Source organism: Triturus cristatus, chromosome 8 (assembly GCF_964204655.1).
Source record: "Triturus cristatus chromosome 8, aTriCri1.1, whole genome shotgun sequence".
NCBI classification, from domain to species: Eukaryota; Metazoa; Chordata; class Amphibia; order Caudata; family Salamandridae; genus Triturus; species Triturus cristatus.
The window spans coordinates 1,660,356,769-1,660,381,373 of record NC_140591.1 but is presented as its reverse complement, the minus strand read 5'-3'; the positions used below and the strand labels follow the sequence as shown (position 1 = coordinate 1,660,381,373).

At 45.1% G+C, this 24,605-nt stretch overlaps 1 protein-coding gene across 4 annotated transcripts in view; it reads right to left on the bottom strand.

Moving 5' to 3' along the window:
* The window catches only part of LOC146808505 (transient receptor potential cation channel subfamily M member 2-like), a 2,014,188-nt gene that overhangs the window by 620,040 nt on the left and 1,369,543 nt on the right, over positions 1–24,605 (bottom strand). For all 4 annotated transcript variants that reach the window (XM_085623584.1, XM_085623586.1, XM_085623585.1 and 1 more), the window contains one exon: positions 15,854–15,941. In XM_085623584.1, the coding sequence (XP_085479710.1) occupies positions 15,854–15,941 (88 nt within the window). The remainder of the gene's footprint in view (positions 1–15,853; positions 15,942–24,605) is intronic.

The window sequence follows — 24,605 nt, the reverse complement described above, 5'->3', positions numbered from 1 at the left end:
ACCTAAGGTACCATATACTAGGGGGTCATAAGGTACCACAGTATCCAATCACTAGTGCATCTAATATGCACACCAAGTCGTTTAGAGAGAACAGAGAGACTGGGGCCCTGATTAGCAGGGACCCAGCCAGACTATAGCCAGAAACCAGTGTATACATCAGAAAAAAAGTGGGGGCAACATAAGTGCAGAACCTACTCTCCTACAGGGGCTTACAGAGGAGGTCATTCTAATCACAGGGGTACCCCAACGCATAGTGTTCCCTAGTGTATGTAGGTTTTTCAACTGTATTCTAAGTGTCTTTTAGCATAGCACTGGCTCTAGGACTAGTTAGTCAGAGTCAGTTACCACTAGTACCCATCTGAAAAATTGTAAAAATTGCACCAAAACCCAAACACTTATAAATTCACCCAGGCACTCTCCTTCCAGTACTCTAATCATTCAGTCACTACCCAAGTACTCATGCACTGAGCCAGGCCTTAGCACAAGGACTGCTTCAAACGCCTATCCACTATGCATGCAGTCCTCTAACCACCTACACACTTGTCTTTCACACCTTCAATTTCCCAGTCAGTATCCATACACTTCCAGGAAACACCCTGTCACTCCTCTTGCACTCCTCTAGTGACCCATTCAGCACCATGTACTAATCCATTCACTGCGCCAAAACCCAACCACTTATAAATTCACCCAGGCACTCTCCTTGCAGTACTCTAATCATTCAGGAAACCTGCTATCTCTTTCAAAATTCAAAGCAAATTGCTTTTCTACACGGGGAGCTGCATCTGAGCAGCTCCCCATGTGGAAAAGCAATGCCGGCTCCCGCAGGAGGCGGGGATGGTGGGACCGTGGGGGGATAGGGGACCCCCCATAGCCCCCAACAGAGAAGGCCAGCCCCGGGGGATGGGGTCCCCGGGGCTATTAGTGGCCCGGGAGGGGGGGCCACGCGGCCCCCTCCCCAAAATTTGCACAGGGCCATAAGTGGCCTGAGGAGGGGGGCAACGCAACCCCCGTTGCCCCCCTCCTCAAAAAGATTTAAAATAAGGAAAAAATAGGCCATTCCTAGGGGGATGGGGTCCCCGGGGCCGATTAAGGCCTAAGGAGGGGGGCCACGCGGCCCCCTCCCAATCTTTGGATTAAATTTTTTTTTTAAAAATTGGGGTGGGGCAGGCCATGGGGGATGGGGTCCCCAGGGCCAATAATATTAGGAAAAGAAGGGGGGCCACACAGCCCCCCTTCTTCAAAAAAAAAAAAAAGACCGGCATTGCGCTGGAGGCCACGCCCCCTCCTTTCAGCACTCTGCAAACGCGCCCTCTGGCGCGTTTGCAGATGGGGAATGAATTCCCCTTGAATACTGGGTGTCCCTGGGGGCCAACTAGCCCACCAGGAACCTCCAGTATGCGCCAGGGGGCTGCGTTGCAGAGAGGTGTTCTGAGGCCATGCCCCTTTTTACACCTCTCTGCAACGCAGCTCTGTGGCTCTTAATGGAGGTAGCTGGTGGGCTAGTTGCGCCCCAGGGACCCTCAGGATTCAAGGGGAGTTAATCCCCAACTTAAAACGCGCCACGGGGCGCAATTGCACAGTGGTGCAGGGAGGGGGCGGAGCCTGAGGTGACATGTGGCCAAACACGCCCTGTGGCGCGTTTTAAGTTGAGGAATTAATACCTCTTTATTCCTGAGGGTCCCTGGGGGCCAATTAGCCCACCAGAAACCTCCAGTAAGCCCCACACAACTGATGATTAGGGCTATTAGGTGTGATTGCAGAGATTGGGGTAGCATGTGGTATGTTTTGGTTGGGTGGCCGGCAGCACTGCATGAATAAGTGATATCACCCAGGCAGCTGTCAGCCTAGCAATATGTAGTACAGCTACCAGCCTCTGCAGGCAACTCTTAAATATCCAGAGAGATACTGTAAATGCTTGCAGTGAGAGACGCATGCACAGCCGTTTTGTTGGATTTCTCATCTACCTTGTACATTATCAGCCATGATTAACCAATAAGCTTCTTAGCTAGGTTGGCGATAATCAGAAGGACACCTCTAATGTGGCTTGCTTTGTTCCTTGCAAAACCAGTTTGGGTGGAGTTGGGTAGGTTAGATTGTTCTCAGTTCGGCTTCAGACCTAAACATAGCACCGAATCTGCCCTGCTATCAGTGACTGACGATCTTCATATGTACCAGGACAGAGGATATTCTGTTATCCTGGTCCTATTGGATCTATCGGCAGCGTTCGATACTATATCACATAACATCTTAATCGAACGTCTGGTCATGATCGGCATTGAGAACACCGCATTAGCCTGGTTAAAAAGCTTTTTATCTAATCGTACCCAAACTGTCAGCATGGGCATATTTCAGTCAACGGAGACTTGTATTACGAAGGGGGTGCCACAGGGCTCTTGTCTTAGCCCTACTCTTTTTAACATCTATGTGGCACCCCTGGCCAACATTCTGAGAAATTTTGGGTTCATCCCCGTCTCATACGCAGACGATACACAGCTCTTATTCCCTTTCAAAAAACTCACACAGGAAGTGAGGATGGCCTTCTCAGAAGGCATGAAGGCTGTGGCAAATTGGATGACATCAAATTATCTCCAATGTAATGTAAACAAGACAGAAGTTGTGCTCTTCGGGGAAGTAAGAACGCTGTGGACTCCTGATTGGTGGCCATGTGAGCTTGGCCAAGTGCCAGAACCCAAACAGGTAGTAAAAAACCTAGGGGTTCGGCTCGATCGAGAGCTTACTTTCAAACAACATGGCAACTGGGTGGTTGGCCAATGTTTCCATGTTATTGGACTCTTACGTAAAGTTTTTCCAATGTTACCAGATTCTGTTTGAAAAACTCTAGTACAGGCGCTAGTTCTGAGTCGCCTGGATTATTGCAATGGACTCTTGCTGTCAGCAAATGAAAGTGTTCTAGCAAGACTCCAGGTGATGCAAAATACGGCTGCGAGGCTTGTGCTGAATGCCCCTTTGAGAACACCGTCCCAGCCTCTCCTGAATAAATTACACTGGCTTCCAGTTCGTAAAAGAATTAATTTTAAAATGTACTGTCTGATCCATAAGAGCCTCCATGGATGTGGACCCCCATATTGGATGGATAAATGTATTCCTTACAACCCTATCCGCTCACTTAGGTCAAGTAGCCAACTCCTACTGAAAATACCGATTACTAAGAAGGCCAGACAAGGTGGTAAAGCATTTTCGGTTATCGGATCTACTCTATGGAATACGCTTCCTTTTGAACTTAGGCAATGCCCAGAACATTTAAATTTCAGAAAAAAACTTAAAACTTTCCTATTTTAACAAACTTGAAGGACACACTTTCTGCTACCGGGACTTAATTTGATACGGAAACATAATAAATATAGCTCAGTAAAATGAGAGGCAGAATCCGTGGTATTAGAGGTTCGGAATGGGCTTTATTCCAATGATCGATTATAATCGGTTGCTCCAAGTTCCGTCACCACGAAGGTTCAGGAAGTGAAGTACATACTTTATTGACAAGAAATGACTTTTATAGTACATACATTACAATGAAGCGAATGCAGTAGGCGTAACAATTGATAAGGAAAATGACGATTCATATGCGTAACCGAAAATGGGTGTAATAAGGAGTAAAAAGGAACATAATTGGTTATGATGTCATATATAGGTGGATCTATAAGATAATACTTGGCATAGATGCGCGCGCAGCAGCATGACGTGTGATTGACGTGCAACTAGGGGGTGAAGGGGACTTGACATTTAGCTCTACATGTGGCGACAGAAGTCTGGAGGGTCAAGTCAACCTAATCCCAAATCATATCTAACATCCTATGTTTAAAGAACTATGTTATCCACAAAGAGAGGTCTCTTCGAGTAGAATCTTATTCTATACTGACTATACTGACTGTGAGTGCGTGTACAAGCGTCTAAGTGTCTACACTAGATGCGAGGGCGGAATCTTCCATAGTAACAGGGCTATGAATTACTTGCATGAAGACAGAGAAGCCGGGCATTTGCTCGGTAGCTGGCAGAATGTTTACTTAAGCTACTAGACAGGAATGCATCGGGCAGGGAACGGAGCAGATAATTTTCGAAGGTGAAATACAGTTCTTGGCAGGCAGCAAGCTGATGTCAGGCTTCGTGAGCCGCGCAGAGAATGAGACAATGTTCATGGTCACAGATGCAGGCTCGGACTGGAGCTTTCAGAGACAGAAAGCAAGAGAAGCTTGATGACAGAATCAGGGCCTACTTGCCTGGACTGTAAAATAGCATAAGTGAACCATATAAAGGCGGTGGCCTTTCGTACTTAGGAATGGAATATCCGGCCCATTCATGGCGGATCAACAGAGGACATGTTAACGGTGGACGCACATGTATTTGCGTCTTCATAACTGGAACTAGAGGGAACATACATGTACTTGTAACATGCACATAGAACCGTTGGGGTCCAAGATAGGGGACATAACTGACCAGAAAAATCCATATTTCCACATTCCCTCCTTGTCCCCTACTTGCCCGTCAAGAGATATCAATCTTCATTAATCCATTGATCTGTTCATATAACATCATTTGTTCTTCTTTCTTCTTCCGTGACGAATGAATTCTTGGTGGTGGAATACACGATGTGGCACACAGACCACAGATCGCTGGTCCACATTGTAGACATAGACAGCAACTGAATAGTATGAGAAGGCCAATACCTAGGAAAGATAGGACCTTCCATCCAAAGGTAGATAATATACTCCAAAACCAACCGGACCAAGTCCAGGTGCCTGGGTTCTGGTGTATCTGGCTTACAATCTTATGAAGGCGAGTTATGGCCTTATATACAGATGGCGAATTTTCTGGTATGAAAATGCAACAGCTTGATCCGATGACCCTACAAGCTCCGCCCCTATCGGCCAGGATGACGTCAAGGACAAGACGATTTTGAAGCACAACAATCCGCATAGCAGACTGCTCTTCTGTTAAATTGCCTAAGGCGGAAATAGTTTCGTTCACTACTGCTTCAAGGGTTCTAGTCAATCTACGTATCAGTTTACTATTAGTAACGGTACCTATATAGGGAAAGAGACCTTTATTGAAATCTGTGTATTTTTCCCATGCTGTTTCAGTGTAATCGACTATTGGGAGATCTCTCCTTTCTCTATTGTGTACTAAATGAATATTTCTGTGATAATCAGGAGGAGCTAGAAAAACAGGTGGCAGAAGGAATCCAATGTAGCAGGTACCATCCCAATCTAGAGGCAAACGTACATATGCCGTCTGACCACATATGAAATAAGAATGGCGAGAAGCTCTAAATGTAGACTTGCCTTGATCACTAAATTCTACTACAGTGGTGCATCTACTATGGCCCATATGTATGGAACCATTCTTTCTTACACATAATTCACCTTTTACTGGAAATATTGACATAGCGGGCAAAATTGGAGTGGCTTCGGATTCGACATTTAGGATCATAAGATTAAGCGTGAAATTACCTAATCCATACACTTCGTTTTCTAGATCAGTTCCTGTTCTCTGGGGAAGTCCCTCCTTGTTGGGGTAGCAGACCTTAAGTAAAATTAAGTTCAAATTTCCCCATACCCAGTTATCTTGATAAACTGCAGAATTCGAATCTAGAGAATTAATTAAACTAAACCATGCTCCACAGGAGCCGTTGTGTGTGAACGGGTATGGAAAAAGAGGTAGAATTCCTTTATAATTCTGATAGGGAGGGAGTCGGCCACATATCCAACAATTTGTAGCATTGCTAACCTGATGGGAATGATGTAACATACTAATAAAAGTGTTATTGCGCAGCGCAAATCTATAAGACAACTCAAGCGGAGGTAATTCACTAAAAGAATGTTCAGCAGTAACATTGTAAACATGTCTAGAAATAGGATAATATATGTGCAACAATATACTTGCAGTAATTATTAAAAGACTTGAGAAAAACAAAATTAATAACGTCACTATGCAATGACTACGCAGTGATTTACAATACGCCTGTCGTTTCAACATTTTTCGGGTGTTTTCTCTATTCAGGTCCAAGGGATACATGTCAGAGACAATTCAACCGCTTCACCTTGGAGAGGACTTAAACAATCAAATTGCTCGACTATTTGGGCCTGAGCTTTAATTTATAAAGTTCCTGACTGTTGGCCTCAGCCAAAGGTAGTTTTGAGTCAATGGGTGAAGACACACGAGGTGGGCTATTCACATCTGAAGGAAGTCCATGAAATTTCTTGATATGACTTGAATGAATCCATCCTTTTCTGCCTTCGATCTTCACGGCTGTCCTTGTGGTGAGCAGGACCAATTTGGGTGATCTCCACCTGGGCTCCAGCTGAGTCTTTCGGTCGAAATTCCTCACAAGAACAAGGTCCCCCGGAACTACGTCAAGGGGTTTCACCTCAGTGTTGTCGGGAAAGGTTGCAGCTACCTGTGAACGACAAGATTGTAGTGCAGACATCAAGGAAGCTAAGTAATCTGTCAGCATATTACAGTCAATATCAGTTATTTTTCGTGGCATAGGCGTCCCCCACATATTTGGTGGTCTGCCGAAGATCACTTCATACGGGGATAGCCCTGTACGAGAGTGTGCTACCATTCTTGTGTAAAAGAGTGCAACTGGTAATGCTACTACCCAGTCGACACCTTTTTCCCTGCATATTTTGGACAATCTAATTTTCAGGGTCTGATTATGTCTTTCTACGAGACCTGCTGCTTCGGGGTGTCGGACACAGTGGAATTTCCACTGATAGCCTAACAAAAGTGAAACATGTTTCATTAATTCGGATGAGAACGGCTGGCCGTTATCTGAGTGAACAACACGTGGTAAACCGTATCGTGGGAAGAATTCTCGAACCAACTGTTTGGCAGTAGTCGGGGCAGTGTAATCTGAAACCGGGTATGCCTCCGTCCAACGGGAAAGAGCACACACAACTACGAGAACATATTTGAATCCTCTGCATCGTTCCATCTGGATATAATCCATCTGGAGGACTTCAAAAGGGTGATCAGGAGGATGAAATCCACCCTGTTCTACGGGAACGCTTTTTCCTGGGTTGAACTGGCAACATATCATGCAGGTACGAACTTTTTGTTTCGCTGCTGCTCGTAAATACTTGTTGAACCAAATATGTTGAATGCTGTCTAGCATAGCTTTCTCTCCTAGATGCGCTGGACTATGGATAGTGTTAATAATGACTTGGACCATTGAATCAGGAAGGAACCACACGGACTTTTCCTTCATAATCCATCCTTGGTCCGTTTGGATCCCTCCTAACTCGGTCCATTTCTTTATTTCGTCTGGTGTAGCATGTGTCTGTATGTCGATTACGTCAAGAGCGGGATCCTTAACCATCATGCAATGTGTTGGTGTCGGGACTATTGTCTTTGTCATGTCGGATGTTTGTGTTTGAGCAGTCTGTTTAGCTGTTCTGTCAGCTAAATCATTGCCTTGAGAAATGATATCAGTAACTTTCGTATGTGCTTTGCATTTCATAATCGATATTGCAATCGGTAGATGTATCGCATCTAATAAAGCATGAATGAGGGGTCCGTGTTGAATGTGGGCACCGTGGGAAGTTAAATAACCTCTCTCTCGCCACAGCACGCCGAAGTCATGTACAACTCCGAATGCATAACGTGAATCAGTGTATATGTTGACTTTTTTATTTGTGGCTTGAATACAGGCTTGTGTCAGAGCGACGAGCTCTGCTGCTTGAGCGGACAAAGTATTTATATGATTTGTTTCAATGACCTCAGTATCTGTTGTGACTGCGTAAGCAGCCACTAACTCTCCTGTATTTGTTCTCATACATGAACCATCTACATACAATGTCAGGTCTGGATCTGACAACGGGACATCTGTCAAGTCTTGTCTGGGTTTCGTCGTGATAGTAATAACTTCAATACAATCGTGGGCTAATGGGTCTGTTCCATTTACAGGTAAAAGTGTGGCAGGATTCAATGTGTTACAACGTCTGATTTCTATATGTGGCTGAAACAGTGTTAGTTCATACCCTGTAAGTCTTGCTATAGTCAAATGTTGTGTTTGCGTTCGATTCACTAGAACCTCTACTGCGTGTGGTACTTGTACTGTCAATGGATGTCCTAACACTATGGCATCGCTTTGTCTGATTGCTAAAGCTGTCGCTGCCACTGATTTTAGGCACGCAGGCAGAGCCTGAGCTACTGGATCTAATGTACTAGAAAAATAAGCACATGGTTTGTGTGCTCCTGCTTGTTCCTGTGTGAGTACTGACAAGGCAGTACCTTCGCGTTCTGTAACAAAGAGTGTAAACTGTTTTCTGTAACATGGCGTTGCTAAAACAGGTGCTTGACATAAAGCTTTCTTTAGGCTTTCAAAAGCTTGTGTATGTTCCTGAGTCCAAGGGAGAACAGTCGATGTGGCTGCCTCCTGGGTTGTCAACTGAATGAGTGATTTTGCTAGAAATGCATATTGGGGGATCCATTGTCTACAGTATGAAGTGAGGCCTATGAAAGCCCGCACCTCCTTTTGTGTCTTGGGTATTTGCATGTTAGCTATTAACTGAATGCGGTCTGGTGTAAGCTGTCTTCCCTCCTTGGACAGCGAGTGACCAAGGTAAATAACTCGCTGGACACAGAATTGCAGCTTAGAAGGGGACACCTTGTGCCCCTTTTCGGCTAGAAATTGTAAAACTGTCAGTGATGCTTTTTCACATTCGGGTTCGCTTCGGGCGGTGATCAGCAGATCATCGACATATTGAAGCAAGGCAGTGTTAACTGGCATGTGGATACTGTCAAGTTCTCGTTTCAGTGCTTGGCTATAGATGCTGGGGCTTTCTGTAAATCCTTGAGGTGCGCGTGAGAATTTAAAGCTACGTCCATTTAAACTAAATCCGAACAAATATTGACTTTCCGGATCTATTGGGACGCTGAAAAAGGCGTTTTTAAGATCAATTACAGTAAAGAATGTTGCTTCGGAATCAATGGCTGTCAATAATGACGAGATATCTGGGACCACAGGAAATTGTGGCACAATGCATTTGTTTAATTCGCGCAGATCAATAACCAATCGATATACTGGCGGGGCCTTCGGATCTGTTCGTTTGAGAATCGGAATTATCGGTGAGTTACATACATTGGAGTCCGTTTCTACAACCACTCCTTGGGCAATGAGCTCGTCAATGATTTGTAGTAAAGCCACTACAGCATCTGGTGGTAACTTGTATTGTCGCATTCGTGGTAGTACCACTCCTGCCTTTAATGTGACTCGATATGGTGTAATATTCATGCAACCAACATCAGTAGGGCCTTGTGCCCATAGATGCGTAGGTAAAGTCTGCAATCGGGGATCCATGTCTCTAGACACATAATGACCTTTAAAATCGCGTAAAAACAATCTTACTCCTTCCGGAGAACAACATATTATAGCTCCTAGAGCTTTCAGTGTTTTTATTCCTAACAGATTTTCTGGACATGATTTAGTAAGCAATAAATCGGTAGTTCGGGTCAAAGGTCCTATCGTAAGTGGAAGAGGTTGTGACACTTCATTAACAATAGGTTTTCCTGAAAAACCAAGGGAAATATTCTGAGAGCCTGAGAGGGGTGCCCCTGGAACTTCACTACGTTTTATGGTCGTTCGACTTGCCCCTGTATCGAGTAAAAATTTCCTGTCTTGGCCTAATAATTCACTATGTACATAAGGTCCTTCTTGATCTACAGGGATCTCGATAAGGGGTAAGTCAACTTCCCTCTCTAGGCTGGTTCATGCGTATCGTTGGTAATCAGGATAGTTGTACTGTGCGGTCTGGTACAGTTGTCGTGTCGTGGTTTGTGTGGCAGCAACGGGCAGCGCTGGTGCAGCTGGCACAAACTGTATAGTCTGTTGTGGAGCTGGCATGGACTGTGCATGCTGCAAGGCTCCTTGTTCATTCTGATCCTGTCTGGGTGGCCGTGGTCTTTCTTTTGTATTACCTATGGCGATATTATGTTTCAAAACTGGACAATCGTGTACGTAATGACCTGGCTTTTTACAATAATTTCATGTCCCTTTTACAGGTCCTGCTGAATCACCGGAATGTGTCATACCCTTTTTATGTCCCTCAGCTGGAACTGTCTGAGAAACTAGCATTTTCATTTTTGTGTCTTTCATGCGTCTGTGTTCATGTTCTTGTTCCTCTCTAATTCTATTGTGATGGTACTGTAACATTTGTAACATTTGTGATGGAGTGTTACCTTGCCAGGTACTCTCGAATTTTAATACTCTATTCTTTACTTGGGGCAGGGCATTTTCTACTAATTTTGTTACAAACAGATGTGGGTATGATTCGCTACTTGCTTTTATGCCACTATTTATACCAAAACATTTTTCAAATCGGGCATAGTAATCACTAGTGTCTTCATCTTGCTTTTGTTTACAGGCTGAAATTGCACCCCAGTCTTCCTTTTTCGTGGTCAATAAACGTGGCAGTACCTGTACTAGTAGACCTGGTAGTGCTTTAGTTTTATCCCCAAGCCCTGCTCCTGCAGTTCGGGCCCTCTCTTCTGCTTCTAAAGCTGACCATTCTATCTTTTGGTCTCCTACCTCCCACTCTTTTTCCTTGAGTTTTTCATAAATGCCAGCAGGCATTAATACCTTTAATATTGTCATAATGTCGGGATAGGTATACTCTCCCATGAGTAACATGTCTTTAATTTCTCGGTGAAAACCCGCTGGATCTTTGTCATGACTGGGTACCACTTTCTTCATTTCCAACAATTCTATTTTCGATATGGGCGTATACACATATACACGTTTAAACTGATTGTCCTCGCCCTTTATTGGGTGCACTTCTCGTAAGGGATTCTGTCTGTCCATGTAATACGTAGTTCTTTCCTTGATGGGCAGTGAGACATGTTCTGGGCATATAAAAAGAATGTATTGCTTTCTTGATTCTAGTATTTCTTTAATTAAGTTAGTACCTGAACCTCTCCATCTATTCATGAGTAATTCAGTCAATATATCAGGTAAGGGACCAGGGTCCGAATGCTGACTCTGATACAGTATAAGGAGTTGTTGAATCATATAAATCCCAGCTAAACGCTGTTCATCTGGGGTGAGATTCAAAAATGTGCGTGCTACTGTATCATCACTGTATTTTCCGGGACTGTCAACCCAATGGACAGCTGACCTGGCTAATTCTTGTTCATCCATAGAATCGAGAAAATGATAACCCCTTCGTTCTCGGAGTAATTTGTCAGCTGCTTGGAAAGAATGCTCGTTAGACCTTATATGGACTATGGGTGTTGGGAAACTCCTGTTATTGTCTGGACATATCGGACGTATCGGGTCAATAAGACATCTATTACTATTACAAGATCTTCCTCTACCTACATAGGCTATAGTGTCTGACTGTCCTGTGGGCAGTCCTAATCCTTCTTCCTCGCTTTGATCGAACTGGTCTACCGCTAATCTTTCTTCGTGTAGGCGTTCTATTTCTTTTCGGATTTTTCGGCACATGGCTATTATACAATTCTGCTTATCATGTCTTCCTTCTGATATATTCTGACTCCATCTGGTAAGAACTTGCATTGCTTCCGGGTCTACCCCTGGTCGGTCTTGATTTTTGATCACACAATTTATGAGGAAACGTAACAGTTCCCCCTGTATCTCCACTTTCTGATATTCCATAGCTCTGTTAATACATTCAGAATCTCGCCCTGTTTGAACAAAATGATATATATTATCTAGATGCGCAGTCATTCCTGGTAACTTCCCTAGATACACCGCGGCTCGTCTGATACGTAATGATGCTAGGGTCATTTCGTCCTCTTTTCCGGGCACAGGGTCATATCTACAAACTATAAGAAGTTCCTTAAGCGTACGGGCATTTATGAGTTTGGGTGTACGTGAATGTGCTGACTCTTGAAAAGTAAGTTTATTTATTCTAGGTGGCGTAGAAAAGATATTGGTAGCACCTCCGGTAGCCCCATCTGGGGTATCGGGTGCGAAAGGATTCGTTGAACGTGATACAGCAACTATAGGTGTGGACATAGCTATAGAAGTATCTGCAGGGACAGATGTAGAAACAGATGTGCTTGCCGGAACTTGTTGCTGTAGAGATACGGGTACCGGATCTTGGCGTTGAACCTCCCTGACAGGCGGTCTATGTGGGGCGGAATTAGCATACTCGGGAGCTGCGTCATCTAAATATGAGGAAAGAAAAACATCTTCTGCGGTTCTAGGATGCCCCTTAGGATGTACCTTTATTGGAAATAATGGGGTTGGCAAGTCTTTCGGTATTTCTGGAGTAGCCTTAGGTAATCCTTCGGCCAGAAGGGGATACATACCATTCATAAGGGCATTTCTTTGTCTGTCTACTTGTTCTGATTTCACTCGGATACCTTCCTCAATTAATAGATTTTCTCGGACTTCATTTGAATTTTCTTTACTCTTCTCTTCCTGTCTACGGGCTTTTTCGGTTCGTCTATATGATTCTTTACGCCATAATTCAATGGCGTCTTTCTGTGATTGTCTAGCTTTCTTTTTCCATAATTCTTCCTCTACTTTCACGATGCACTCTGCATCCCAGGTCCCCGCTGCGGGCCACCTCTGACTTTCTGGTAATTCCTTGGTGTAGTCTACCCATAAATCAAGAAATAATATAGCATCTAAGCCGTGTTTATGATACATGAAGTACCCTGGAGTGTCCCTAGGAGGAATGGGAACAGCTTCTTCGAGTACCCCTTTTCTAGTTGTGATCTGTCTTAGTTTCGAAAAGAGTGGCATATTGAGAACTAATCTGATACTTGATCTTGAACAAACTTAATACAGTAATCACAATAATGAACAGTCATTCATACCACAATATGCAGAACGTACTTAAAACATTTAACATTTAACATTTACCTGAACAATGAACAATGATGACGATCTAAGGAGGACTTAAATCACTAAACATAATACTCGACATTAACTGAATCATATACTTGATATACTGCTAAACAGTACAGATACACTGCTAAAACAGTGCAGACCGGATTTGTGTACCCAAACCCGTCTTGACCGGCACAAACTATGTGCACGTCAGAAAGCCTCCCCAGTAATGGTACTCACCGGGTAGCTCGGAAACGGAAGGCCTCGGAAACTGGACTGAACTTGAACCGGACTGGACTCGACTCGAACACTGCGGACACTGGACTCGACTTGGGACTTCGGAAACTGGTGGGCCTCTGTATACCTCGGATCTTGCTCTCTCAGCTAGGCTCTGGTCGGGATACTTCGCACTTCTCACCTCCTCGTCTGGGTGTTGATCGCAGCCTCAGTCGCCCCCGCTTGACCGGAGGGAGACACAGGAAATCTTGCTGGTACGCGTAATTGTCCGTCCAGCTGTGGCAGGAGACCGGGCCTGCAACGCACCACCGGCGCGTGAGATGAGAAAGTGTCCCTGTTCGGGCGCCATTCATGTGGTAAATAATTTAATTACCGGGACTTAATTTGATACGGAAACATAATAAATATAGCTCAGTAAAATGAGAGGCAGAATCCGTGGTATTAGAGGTTCGGAATGGGCTTTATTCCAATGATCGATTATAATCGGTTGCTCCAAGTTCCGTCACCACGAAGGTTCAGGAAGTGAAGTACATACTTTATTGACAAGAAATGACTTTTATAGTACATACATTACAATGAAGCGAATGCAGTAGGCGTAACAATTGATAAGGAAAATGACGATTCATATGCGTAACCGAAAATGGGTGTAATAAGGAGTAAAAAGGAACATAATTGGTTATGATGTCATATATAGGTGGATCTATAAGATAATACTTGGCATAGATGCGCGCGCAGCAGCATGACGTGTGATTGACGTGCAACTAGGGGGTGAAGGGGACTTGACATTTAGCTCTACATGTGGCGACAGAAGTCTGGAGGGTCAAGTCAACCTAATCCCAAATCATATCTAACATCCTATGTTTAAAGAACTATGTTATCCACAAAGAGAGGTCTCTTCGAGTAGAATCTTATTCTATACTGACTATACTGACTGTGAGTGCGTGTACAAGCGTCTAAGTGTCTACACTAGATGCGAGGGCGGAATCTTCCATAGTAACAGGGCTATGAATTACTTGCATGAAGACAGAGAAGCCGGGCCTTTGCTCGGTAGCTGGCAGAATGTTTACTTAAGCTACTAGACAGGAATGCATCGGGCAGGGAACGGAGCAGATAATTTTCGAAGGTGAAATACAGTTCTTGGCAGGCAGCAAGCTGATGTCAGGCTTCGTGAGCCGCGCAGAGAATGAGACAAAGTTCATGGTCACAGATGCAGGCTCGGACTGGAGCTTTCAGAGACAGAAAGCAAGAGAAGCTTGATGACAGAATCAGGGCCTACTTGCCTGGACTGTAAAATAGCATAAGTGAACCATATAAAGGCGGTGGCCTTTCGTACTTAGGAATGGAATATCCGGCCCATTCATGGCGGATCAACAGAGGACATGTTAACGGTGGACGCACATGTATTTGCGTCTTCATAACTGGAACTAGAGGGAACATACATGTACTTGTAACATGCACATAGAACCGTTGGGGTCCAAGATAGGGGACATAACTGACCAGAAAAATCCATATTTCCACACTACTGTTGATGTCTCTATTTACAGCCTTTTCCTCATCTTCTTCCTATTTTCCGTCTGTGCGCAGAGATACTCTTAATAGAGTCGATTCTAGCGCGTTATAAACCTTAAAATAAATAAATAAATAAATACTTGGGCTAGTTTTACATCATATGTAATGAATGCCTCAATACATTCCTTGACAAACTGCCGAGAGAGCCAAAAAAGCTACGTGGCCCCCACTCCTGAGCTCTTTGACAGTTCCAGTATGATGCCCGCGATGAAAACCACAACCAGTCAAAACAAGCATTTGCTATGCAACAGGTCTTGCATTTACGCGAGTTTGAGCTATTGGCGTTGTAAATGACAATGCCTTTTCTATTTATGTTTTGTTTTTTAAATAAAAGGCATTCTCATTTACAATGACAATAGCTTAAACTCTCACAAAAGCGAAACCTATTGCATTGCAAATGCTTGTTTCTTAAGGCACTATTGTCCTGAGACGGTTTCAGTTTTTTGCTTCTCTTTATTCAACTTAGTGCTGGGGCGCTCTGGTTGGAGTAGCTGACGCACTTTATAAACTCTTTTCATTAATTAATTAATTCATTCATTCATTCATTAATTCATTCATTCATTCATTCAGTCAGTCAGTCAGTCAGTCATTCATTCATTCACCCCATCTGGAGGCCACAGGCTGGCACAGCTGGCCATATCTATGCTTTTCAAGGCTTGGAACAAAAGAAATGACCCAAGCTGCAAACTTTTCAAAGCATAGTAGCTGATCAAACACAACTTTATTATTCAACAAAGGTATGCCGGTTAAAGACCATAAGGAAAACTCACATGGGGTTAGCTAAAGCTTAGAAAGGGAGTGATTTTAATTACGGTTGGTTTCATTATTCAATGCTCTGATTTAACAAAACCATCGAAACAACATCTAAAATGTTGTCATTCTTTTTAATACATGGTTTAATTACCCGTTTAATTACAACCATTACCATGTATTCATGTAGTCTGCACTTGATTAGGGAATTATACATTTAAAAGAATGTATTGAAATTATTGTATGTGCTAAAACATAAGAGGTTTTGGAACTCACTAATAATAAAATAATCCAGTAGTTTCACATGCTTAATCGTTGCCCTAAATGCATCATTCTTAACATGGCATGGGAAGTACATAGAATATAGTCTACTCTGACTTCCTGGGTCGCGCCTGCAACTTTTGGGCTGTCTCAAACTGGGATAGATCTGCAGGTGGACCTGTGAAAACGAACCAAAGCTGCCCCACTCCTCGAACTTACCCATACAAGGAGCCTTGCCTTTGGATGCCAATCCATTCTCTGTCAAGGACTTCATGATCCAGTCCAGGGCCACTGTACACTGGGACACCTGCAACAAAAATCATCCCATTTAATGGTTTTGTAGCTTCCACGATGGACAAAAAACATCCATGAATCAGGCAACAGTTTAAGACGGAGCACCATTTTGAAAGAACCAGTGAGCAGCAAGAGACATTAATAAGAAAGGAATGAAAATCTGATAAGCAAGACTGGTCATATAGGGGCATATTTAGAATAGAAGTGGAGAAGCACGGCGTTAGCCTCCTCGGCTCAACGCCATGTTCTGCTACTTCTGAAACGCAGGGCTGCATCATATTTACAACAATATGGTGCAGCCGCATTTCGCCTCTGCGGTGGCGCTAATTGAGCTGCTTGCGCCAATGCATGAACCTTTTCACCATAGTGCGCTATGGGGCTGAATGCTTTCGCGGACCATGAGTAGGTAGTTGTCATATCTCTGGCTGCTCTTGCTACCTTGCTCCTCCCGCTCTCAGCACATACTGATGGATGTTTTCTATAATGTTCTATTCCCTGTCTTTGTTCTCTTCACCGTCGTCACTAGCTTAATTTGGTTCCTCCTTTGTGACGACTAAATGGCTGTTGTGGCAGCTATCTTGGTAGCTTTCATTTACATGCTCTTCGTGGCTTTGGTCACATATTTTTTGGTCTGTCATCACTCGGCTGAAGACTTTGCCACTGTTTGAGGTTAGACCTCACTTAATTGTGTTGGTTGTGGTGTCATAGGTTTTCTCAATTTTCAAATGATTGACAACTGGAGAAAGACACAATTAGATGTTGTGGGTGTTTTTCCATGCATTACAGTAGCGGGTGAAAAAGAACAGCAGAATGGGGGGAAGGCGAAGAGGACACAGTCCTTGAAGACCTACTAATGGGTAGAATGGCGGGTAGGCAGCAGGCTTCCCTTTCCAATGCAGATAACACACAACAAACTAAGCTGTCTGATAAGGAACAGACAGCTTATAAAGCTCTTGCGCACAGCCTCTTGAATGAGGAAGTTCCAAGAATAGAACTGGATGGTGTTTCACACATCGCCTCTCTTGTAACAATGCCCAACAAGATAGTGGTCCAATCCTTTCCTTTGGTCCCCAACCTAGCTACTATTTTGTCTAACCTCCTAGTGACAGCCACAGATTTTACCGTGCTGGATCTGAGCTCCACCTTCTTCACCATCCCTCCACATCCCGACAGCCAGTATCTTTTCTCGTTCTCCCACCGCTCAAGAAAATTTACATGGTATAGGCTCCCACAAGGGTACACAGAGTCATCCTCAATCTTCACAAATGTACTGAAGACTGATTTGGACTCCCTAGTACTAAAGGAAGGTTCCAACTTTGTCTAATACATTGACTACTTGCTACTAGCTTCACCTTCCAGGAATGTCTGCGTAAAGGAGACTGTTACCCTCCTGCACTACCTAGCGTTTAAGGGCTACAATGCCTCTCCCAAGAAAATACAGTTCTGCCTCACCGCAGTGAAATACTTAGGCCATGAACTGTCCGAAGGGGCAAGGAAGTTATTACCTTACAGAATATCCACCATCACCCATGTTCCCCGACCCCACACACAAAAGGAGGTCTGGACTTTTCTGGGGGTGGCGGGATAATGCAGACACTGGATACCTAGTTTCTCCTTGATTGCCAACCATTACAAGCACTAACACACAAGGATGTGCCAGATATTAGGCAATGGTCCAAGGACTGTGACAGAGCCTTTTGCAAACTGAAACATGAACTCAGTGGGGCCCTGGTTTTAGGCCTCCCAGATTACAGCAAAGACTTCCACCTTTTCTGTCATGGGTTCCGACACAAAACCAAGGATTCTTCTACTGCCCAGGAACATATTACTCTGCCACCCTTGACCCAGTGGCTTCTACACCTCCGCCCTGCCTGCAGGCAGTCGCAACAGTGGCCCTGGCAGTAGAACAGTCAGAAAACATATTGCTGGCACACACTATGGTCTTGCATGCTCCCCACGCAGTGGACACATTCCCAACGTCCACTAAGACACAGCACCTGAAAAATGCACGCCTGACACTCCTGGCGCCACACATTGTCATCAAAAGGTGCACCATTCTGAACTCAGCTTGCCTTTTGCCCACAGAACATGACCTAGATGATTTGGCCGGAGACAATGCCTTTCATGATTGTGCACTAGCTATAGACAGGCATACCCAAGTGCGCACAGATCTAAAAGACACGCCACTGCCAGGCGCTCTAGGAGATTTATTTGTGGATGGGTCGTGTCTCAGAGATGACAAAGGGATGCTACAGGCATCCTATGCAGTGGGCACAGCAAACAATTTGCTGGAGGGGGGAAGGTTGACAGCTCCCAAAAGTGTACAAGCAGCTGAACTAGTGGCTATGATGACTGCTTGTACTTTGGCTGAAGGAAAAAGAGTTAACATAAACACAGACAGCCAGTATGCCTTTGGGGTGGTCCGAATTTGGGCATCTGTGGTCCATGAGGGAATTCCTCACTTCAGCAGGACAGCATGCAACATTGATAAGTGATTTACTACAAGCATTGTTATTACCTCAAAGTAGCCATAATAAAATGCGCAGCACACACTTCATCAGAAGACAATGGGTCAAAAGGCAAAGCTTTTATCGATGGGGAAGCAAAGAGAACAGTGTTGACAGGTTGACAGCTAACTATGGTACAAATGATTGAGTGGAACCAAGAGGTTCATGTAAGGAATGTCTCACTACATTTTGATCCTCTACACATTCAGATACAGGTTGAGGAACATGAAAAGGAGGAGTGGGCAAGGGGAAGGTGTGTGCACACAAAGTAGGGGTTATGGACAGGACCTAATGGTAAAATATGTTTGTTTATCAATGCTCTCATCCATGGCCCGCCTCTTCCATGGTCCGTCACATGTTGGACGAGATGATATGATCCGCTTGTTTTCACAATGTTGGTACAGCTCCAAGTTCCGTCAGACAGCTGAAAGACTTTGTAAGCAATGTACTGTTTGTGCACAATACAGTACTGGGAAGGGTACACCGACTGCACCGGGCCACTTTCCACCTCCCCGTGGACCTTTTGAGAGGCTCCAAATGGACTTTATTGACATGCCCCCCACTCAGAAGTACAAGTCTGTGTTGGTAATAGCGTGTATGTTCAGCAAATGGACTGGGGAATATCCAATAAAGCACTGTGATGCACCAACTGTTGCCAAATATTTTTTTAAATAACTTATCCCACGTTTTGGGATACCAGCACTTTTGAGCTCAGAACATGGACCTGCTTTAATTTCCCATGGGATAGGGGAATACGTAAAAGACTCGGGGTTACTCAAAAACTACATTGTGTCTACCACCCACCGGCTGCAGAGGAGCCGTGGAAAGGAAAAATTGGGTGTTGAAAAATGAAATAGGAAAGATTTGTGCATCCACTGAACTATTCTGGGTAGATGCACTACCACTGTCTCTGTTGGCAATGAGGAGCACCCCAGACACAGACTGGCTCTGTTGGAAATGAGGAGCACCCCAGGGAGAGTGACCAAGTTGAGCCCCCATGAGATTTTGTTTGGCCATCCAGTGAACATTCCAGGCCGCTTGTCCACTGCTCCACTGTCAATATCAGACAATTTACTTTTGTGCTACTGAAAGAAATTAACAGACATTGCGTTATCTTCATCACCAGGTCCTGCAGGCTCTTCCAGAAGCAGCGACACCACCATCACACGACCTGCAGCCAGTTGACTGGGTTTGGATTGACGACACTGCTTCCAGCCAAGGTGGAAAGGCCCTTACCAGTTTTTCCTGATGACAGCAACTGCCATCAAGTGTGGGGCGAAACTTGCCTTGCTCCAAGTTGGCCACAGCGTAAGAAAGCTCCGATAGCTATTTCAACAATCCGACATTCCCGGGTTACAGTGGCCACTGATACCCAGACTGGTGCTTACGGGCTACCGATCGAGCCCAGTATGGAAGAAAATGGGCACTTCTAACTGCGGGTGTGAAGAGTGACGCCATGCAGCCTACGGGATGCTGGGGGTGAGGCCTACTGCGGGGCCCAGCTATCGGGCCGCCTCGGTCGCTTGTCTCCCCTGACACATGGGTCCTTTTTGAGGAGTAAAGAGGCGGCGTACGTGGGGCAGCATAGCTCCTGGGAAGAAAACATTGTTGGCGATATTGCCCCCGTAACCAAGAGAGATGAGCGGCCAGTGCGGGAAGATCTGGGGGGAGTGACGTACTGCAGAGACGGTGCACCCGAGCTTGTGAGGCCACGCAGCGGCCAATAATAACAATGGAACGCTGCTGATAGAGAGAACGGCTGCAGTTTCGTGCCGCAACCGCTCGGTAAGGCCTCTGGGGATGGCAGGCCTGCAGAGGGAAAATCCAGGTGGTCCGAGCAGAGCAGCAAACCTGTGACTGGAGCTGTCTGAGCACGCTTAGGAGATCGGACATAGCAGGCCGGCTGCTGGGGAGAGTGAGAACTGAGCTGACACTAGATGCGAGATTGCTGTGCTCCCACTGCGACTCCCATGGGACAATCTTGACAGAGTCGGGTGGGAGAAACCACGAGACCAGGTGGAAGAGGCATAGCATACTAAAATTGAGGCCACCTTTGTTGCGCTCTGGAGCGGTGTCTGGTGTGCTGTGCAGACTGGACTACTGCTTGGGAACTGGAGCTTGGGTCGGCTAGTTTATCAGACAGGAGGAGTGGTAACTCCATAAAACCTCACTGAAATACTTAGGTTTTATAGCTGGACTTACTTCAGTGCCCCCTCTATATAATGCGCGCAATACGGGGCTGAACTGGGGCACATAAAGAGAGCTGGAGGAGAGTGCTTGGGACCAGCCTGGCGTGCAGGGGATTGCTGTGACATGGATTGATTGCCTTGTGGGGGAGCAGAGCTAGCACTGGGGCAGGTTTGTGCCTGACCTTTTTTTGACATTGCTGAAGAGCGCTCCCGTGGTGGTGACCGAGAAGAAAAGTGGGACTTTTGACCTAGCCACCTTGCAGAGATGGACAAAACACAAGAGAAGCTGCAGTTTGAGCAGTGCTAGTCGCCACATAAAGAGGAGTAAGCAAAGCCGGCGGGAGCAGACCAGCAGATGGCCTCAGAGGAATCGGAGGGAGACTTGCGACAGATCTTGTCAGCCATGAAAAAGAGTCTGTCCACTATCGACACCGATTTCGACTCCCTGGCTTATAGGATGGACAGGATGTCAGAGCGAATAGACAGAACGAATTGACATGATGGAGATGAGAGTGGCAGACGTTGAAAAGGCGCAAATGGAATCTGACAGTGGGCAAAAACAGATGGGGAAATTACTAATGACCCTCCAAGAAAAAGTGGAAGATTTAGAAGCAAGATCTAGATGCAGCAATTTTCGGATTACTGGTCTTCCTGAGACCACACTGATGGGAATCATGGAGGTCTTCATAGAAAAGCTACTGGTCACTATGCTGGGCCGAGACAGGTTCTCTGACATGCTTATAGTCGAGCGGGCTCATCGATCTCTGGGGCCTCGGCCGCTGCCGGGGGTGTCACCCTGCCCAGATATCGCGAAGCTAATGAACTACAGGGATAGAGAAGCCGCTCTGAAGCGAGCTAGGGAGTTGAAAGACTTACAGTACAACGGCTCCACCCTTTCACTCTTCCCTGATTTTACTATTAAAGTTCAGGAAGCTAGAATAGAGTTTGCCCCAATGAAACAAAAACAGAGAGATTTGGGGCTTGATTATGCTAAGGGTTACAATGGATGGTATACCAAAAATATTTGTTGAACCTAGGTCTCTACAAAAGGCACTCAAGGACTGCAAAAAATCGGAAATGCGAGGGAACTCATCTCAGGAACTGCCAGAGACAGCGGGAGGTGATCTGGGGGAATAAAGGGGCAGGGGTACTGTGATATGTACTTGAGAGCTATCGTAAAAGGTATGTTACTGTTATTTATTGAAACTGATGACATGGTGATCGTTTAGGGTGATTGGTGATTTAGGCCTTTCTCTCTCCCCCTGTGTCTTCTTGGGCCTTTACTATCCTCTGTGAGTTTGGGGAGGGCCATAGCCTGTACTGATGTTAGGACATTGGAACACTCAGCGTGACACTGTTTATGTTTGTGATATTGAGGATGTAGATCGGAATAGGTCTGAGAGGATAATTTTTACATATTTTGTTGGGCGATTTGCCTAAGGGAGACTATTCATTTAGTATTGGGTGGGGAATGCATAATAGAAGTTGATGGCTAAGTTTTATGTTTGGAAGCTAATAATTGCTTATACACGTGAGGACAGTAACATCCGCCCCTGTGTGTTACCCACTACGTAATTAGTACTTTGAAATAAGGTTTTGTATATTTTTCAAATTGAAATGGCATTGTTATGCGACATGGAGTGGGCTAATTTATCTCAACCATGCCCTGTTGGGGTTGGCATGGCGTGGGTGGGAGTGGGTTTATGTTTCTTGTTTGGTACAGCAGTGCAGGATACAAGAAATGTGCAATCGATGTTTTACAATTAATGATGTCTTCAAGGAGTGACCTGTTTCACTTTGCATATATGATGGGCTCTGGATTGACTACTGTGGTGATTTTTGATGGAAGGTAAGGGGGTCAAAACTCGATTACTCACTTGGAATATCAGGGAGTTTAATCGAACATAGGAAGCTCTGTGAGGTGATGGCATACCTTGTAAGGCATGATGTAAGGTGATTGCATACCTTGTAAGGCATGAGGTTGATATTGCACTGCTGCAAGAGTCCCATCTGCCTGTGGGCAGTAATATGCTAAAGCATAGAGCATTGCAAGGCCATATTCACATAGCTGGCTTCACCACACATCCTAGAGGTGTCATTACATGGGTCAACCCCAAATCAGAAATTAAACTACAGGCACTTGTAACGGATGCAGCTGGCAGATACGTCATGTCCAGGTGCACTGGTAAGGGTATTGAGCAGCTTTTAATTAATGTTTATGGACCTAATTATGACTGCTCGCAGTTTTATCAGGACTTGCTGGAACATATGAGAGCGGGGGAAGCAGTCCCTATTATCTGGGCCGTGGATTTTAATTTTGTGATGGATCCCATGCTGGATAGATCTGGAGGGCCAGTGAGGTGTCCTTCGGCATCAGCCAGGATAATTTATGATATAGCTTGCAGCTAGAGCTATAAGACGTATGGAAGGAACATTCCCCGGGTGCCGGTGGCTTTACCCACTATTCTGCCCCACATCACTTACATACCAGAATCGATTATTGGTTTGTAGCAAGAAGTTTGATGCCACGGTTGCAGGACTGCAAGGTGCTTCCCCGGTCCTTCTCAGACCATTTTCCGGTAATGTAGGATGTAGTCGATCTTAGAAGAAGGCCTGCACCCTTCACATGGCATTTCCCATCATTCTCATTAATGGATAGTGTGTTTCATACTGAGCTTGCTGAAGCTATAGAGTGTTTTTTTTAGATGAATACAGGGTCTGTCCAGAAGTTTGCCACGGTATGGGAGACATTTAAAGTATATATTAGGGGGATTGCCATGTCCAAGCATTCTGGTGTATTGCGCTCTATCCGTCGGCGGCTGGCTTGTCTGGAGGAGAGACTAGCTGAGCTGGAAAAGGAAGCCATAGAGAATGATTGTCCTTAGTGTTACTGATAGACTGAAAGAGACGCTAACTGAATACCATGAAATTGTAGACAGCGAAGTTAAGCATATGGGGAAGTATGCAGTGGCCAGAATGCATGGGGAGTGCGACCGACCTGGTGCGGTACTTGCTGCTCTATTGCGTGGCAGAAGGGAGGCTGCAAAAGTGATGGAAATACCACAAGCATTGCAAATAGATTTTATCAATTATACACAGATCTATATAGCAAAAAAGTTCTCACGGACGAAGCAGCCATTATATAATCTATAGCACGTTTGGTTGCCCTGGCTCTCTGATGAACACAGAGAGTACCTTATGAGGCCATTGGATGCTTATGAGATGGCATTGAGTTAGATATGATCAGGGAGTGCACCCGGGTTGAAGGACTCACTGTCACGGTCTACAAAGAGTTTATAGATCTACTAATTCCGCACCTGTGCACCCTTTTTGAAGAGATGGGTGAGGTGGGAATGATGCCAGCCTCCATGAGAGAAGTGCTTATAGTAACGATCCTAAAGGCTGGTAAACCAGCGGACGAATACTCGTCATTTCTTCCCTTATCGCATCTGAACCTTGATACAAAGCTATTTGTGAAAGTCCTTGCTAACCGCCTTGCCCCTCTGGTCCCCATGCTGGTTGGCCCTGAACAGGCTGGGTTTGTCCCAGAATGTAACTTGTCATACAACCTTAGAATGATTTTCAGAGCAATGCAACATATTAGGCCTGAGAACAAGGCGGTGGCAGTCTTTTTAAATGCCGAAAAGGCCTTCAATTCAGTAGAGTGGTCATCCATGTATGCGGTTTTGAGACGCATGGGTGTGGGTGAAATCTTCCTGTGACTGGTGGGGGTCTTATATGGTTCCCCATCTGCCCGCATACGAGTCGGGGACATCGTCACGTCTCCCATAAACATATCGAGGGGTACGCGGCAGGGGTATCCCCTATCCCCGCTGCTATTCGCCCTAGTAGCTGAACCGCTTGCCTGCGCCCTTAGAGAATACCATAGTCATAGGGGTATTAGAATCCCTGAGTATAACCTCATCGTGTCAACTTATGCAGATGACACACTGCTGTATGTAAGAGATCCTGAGGTTAATC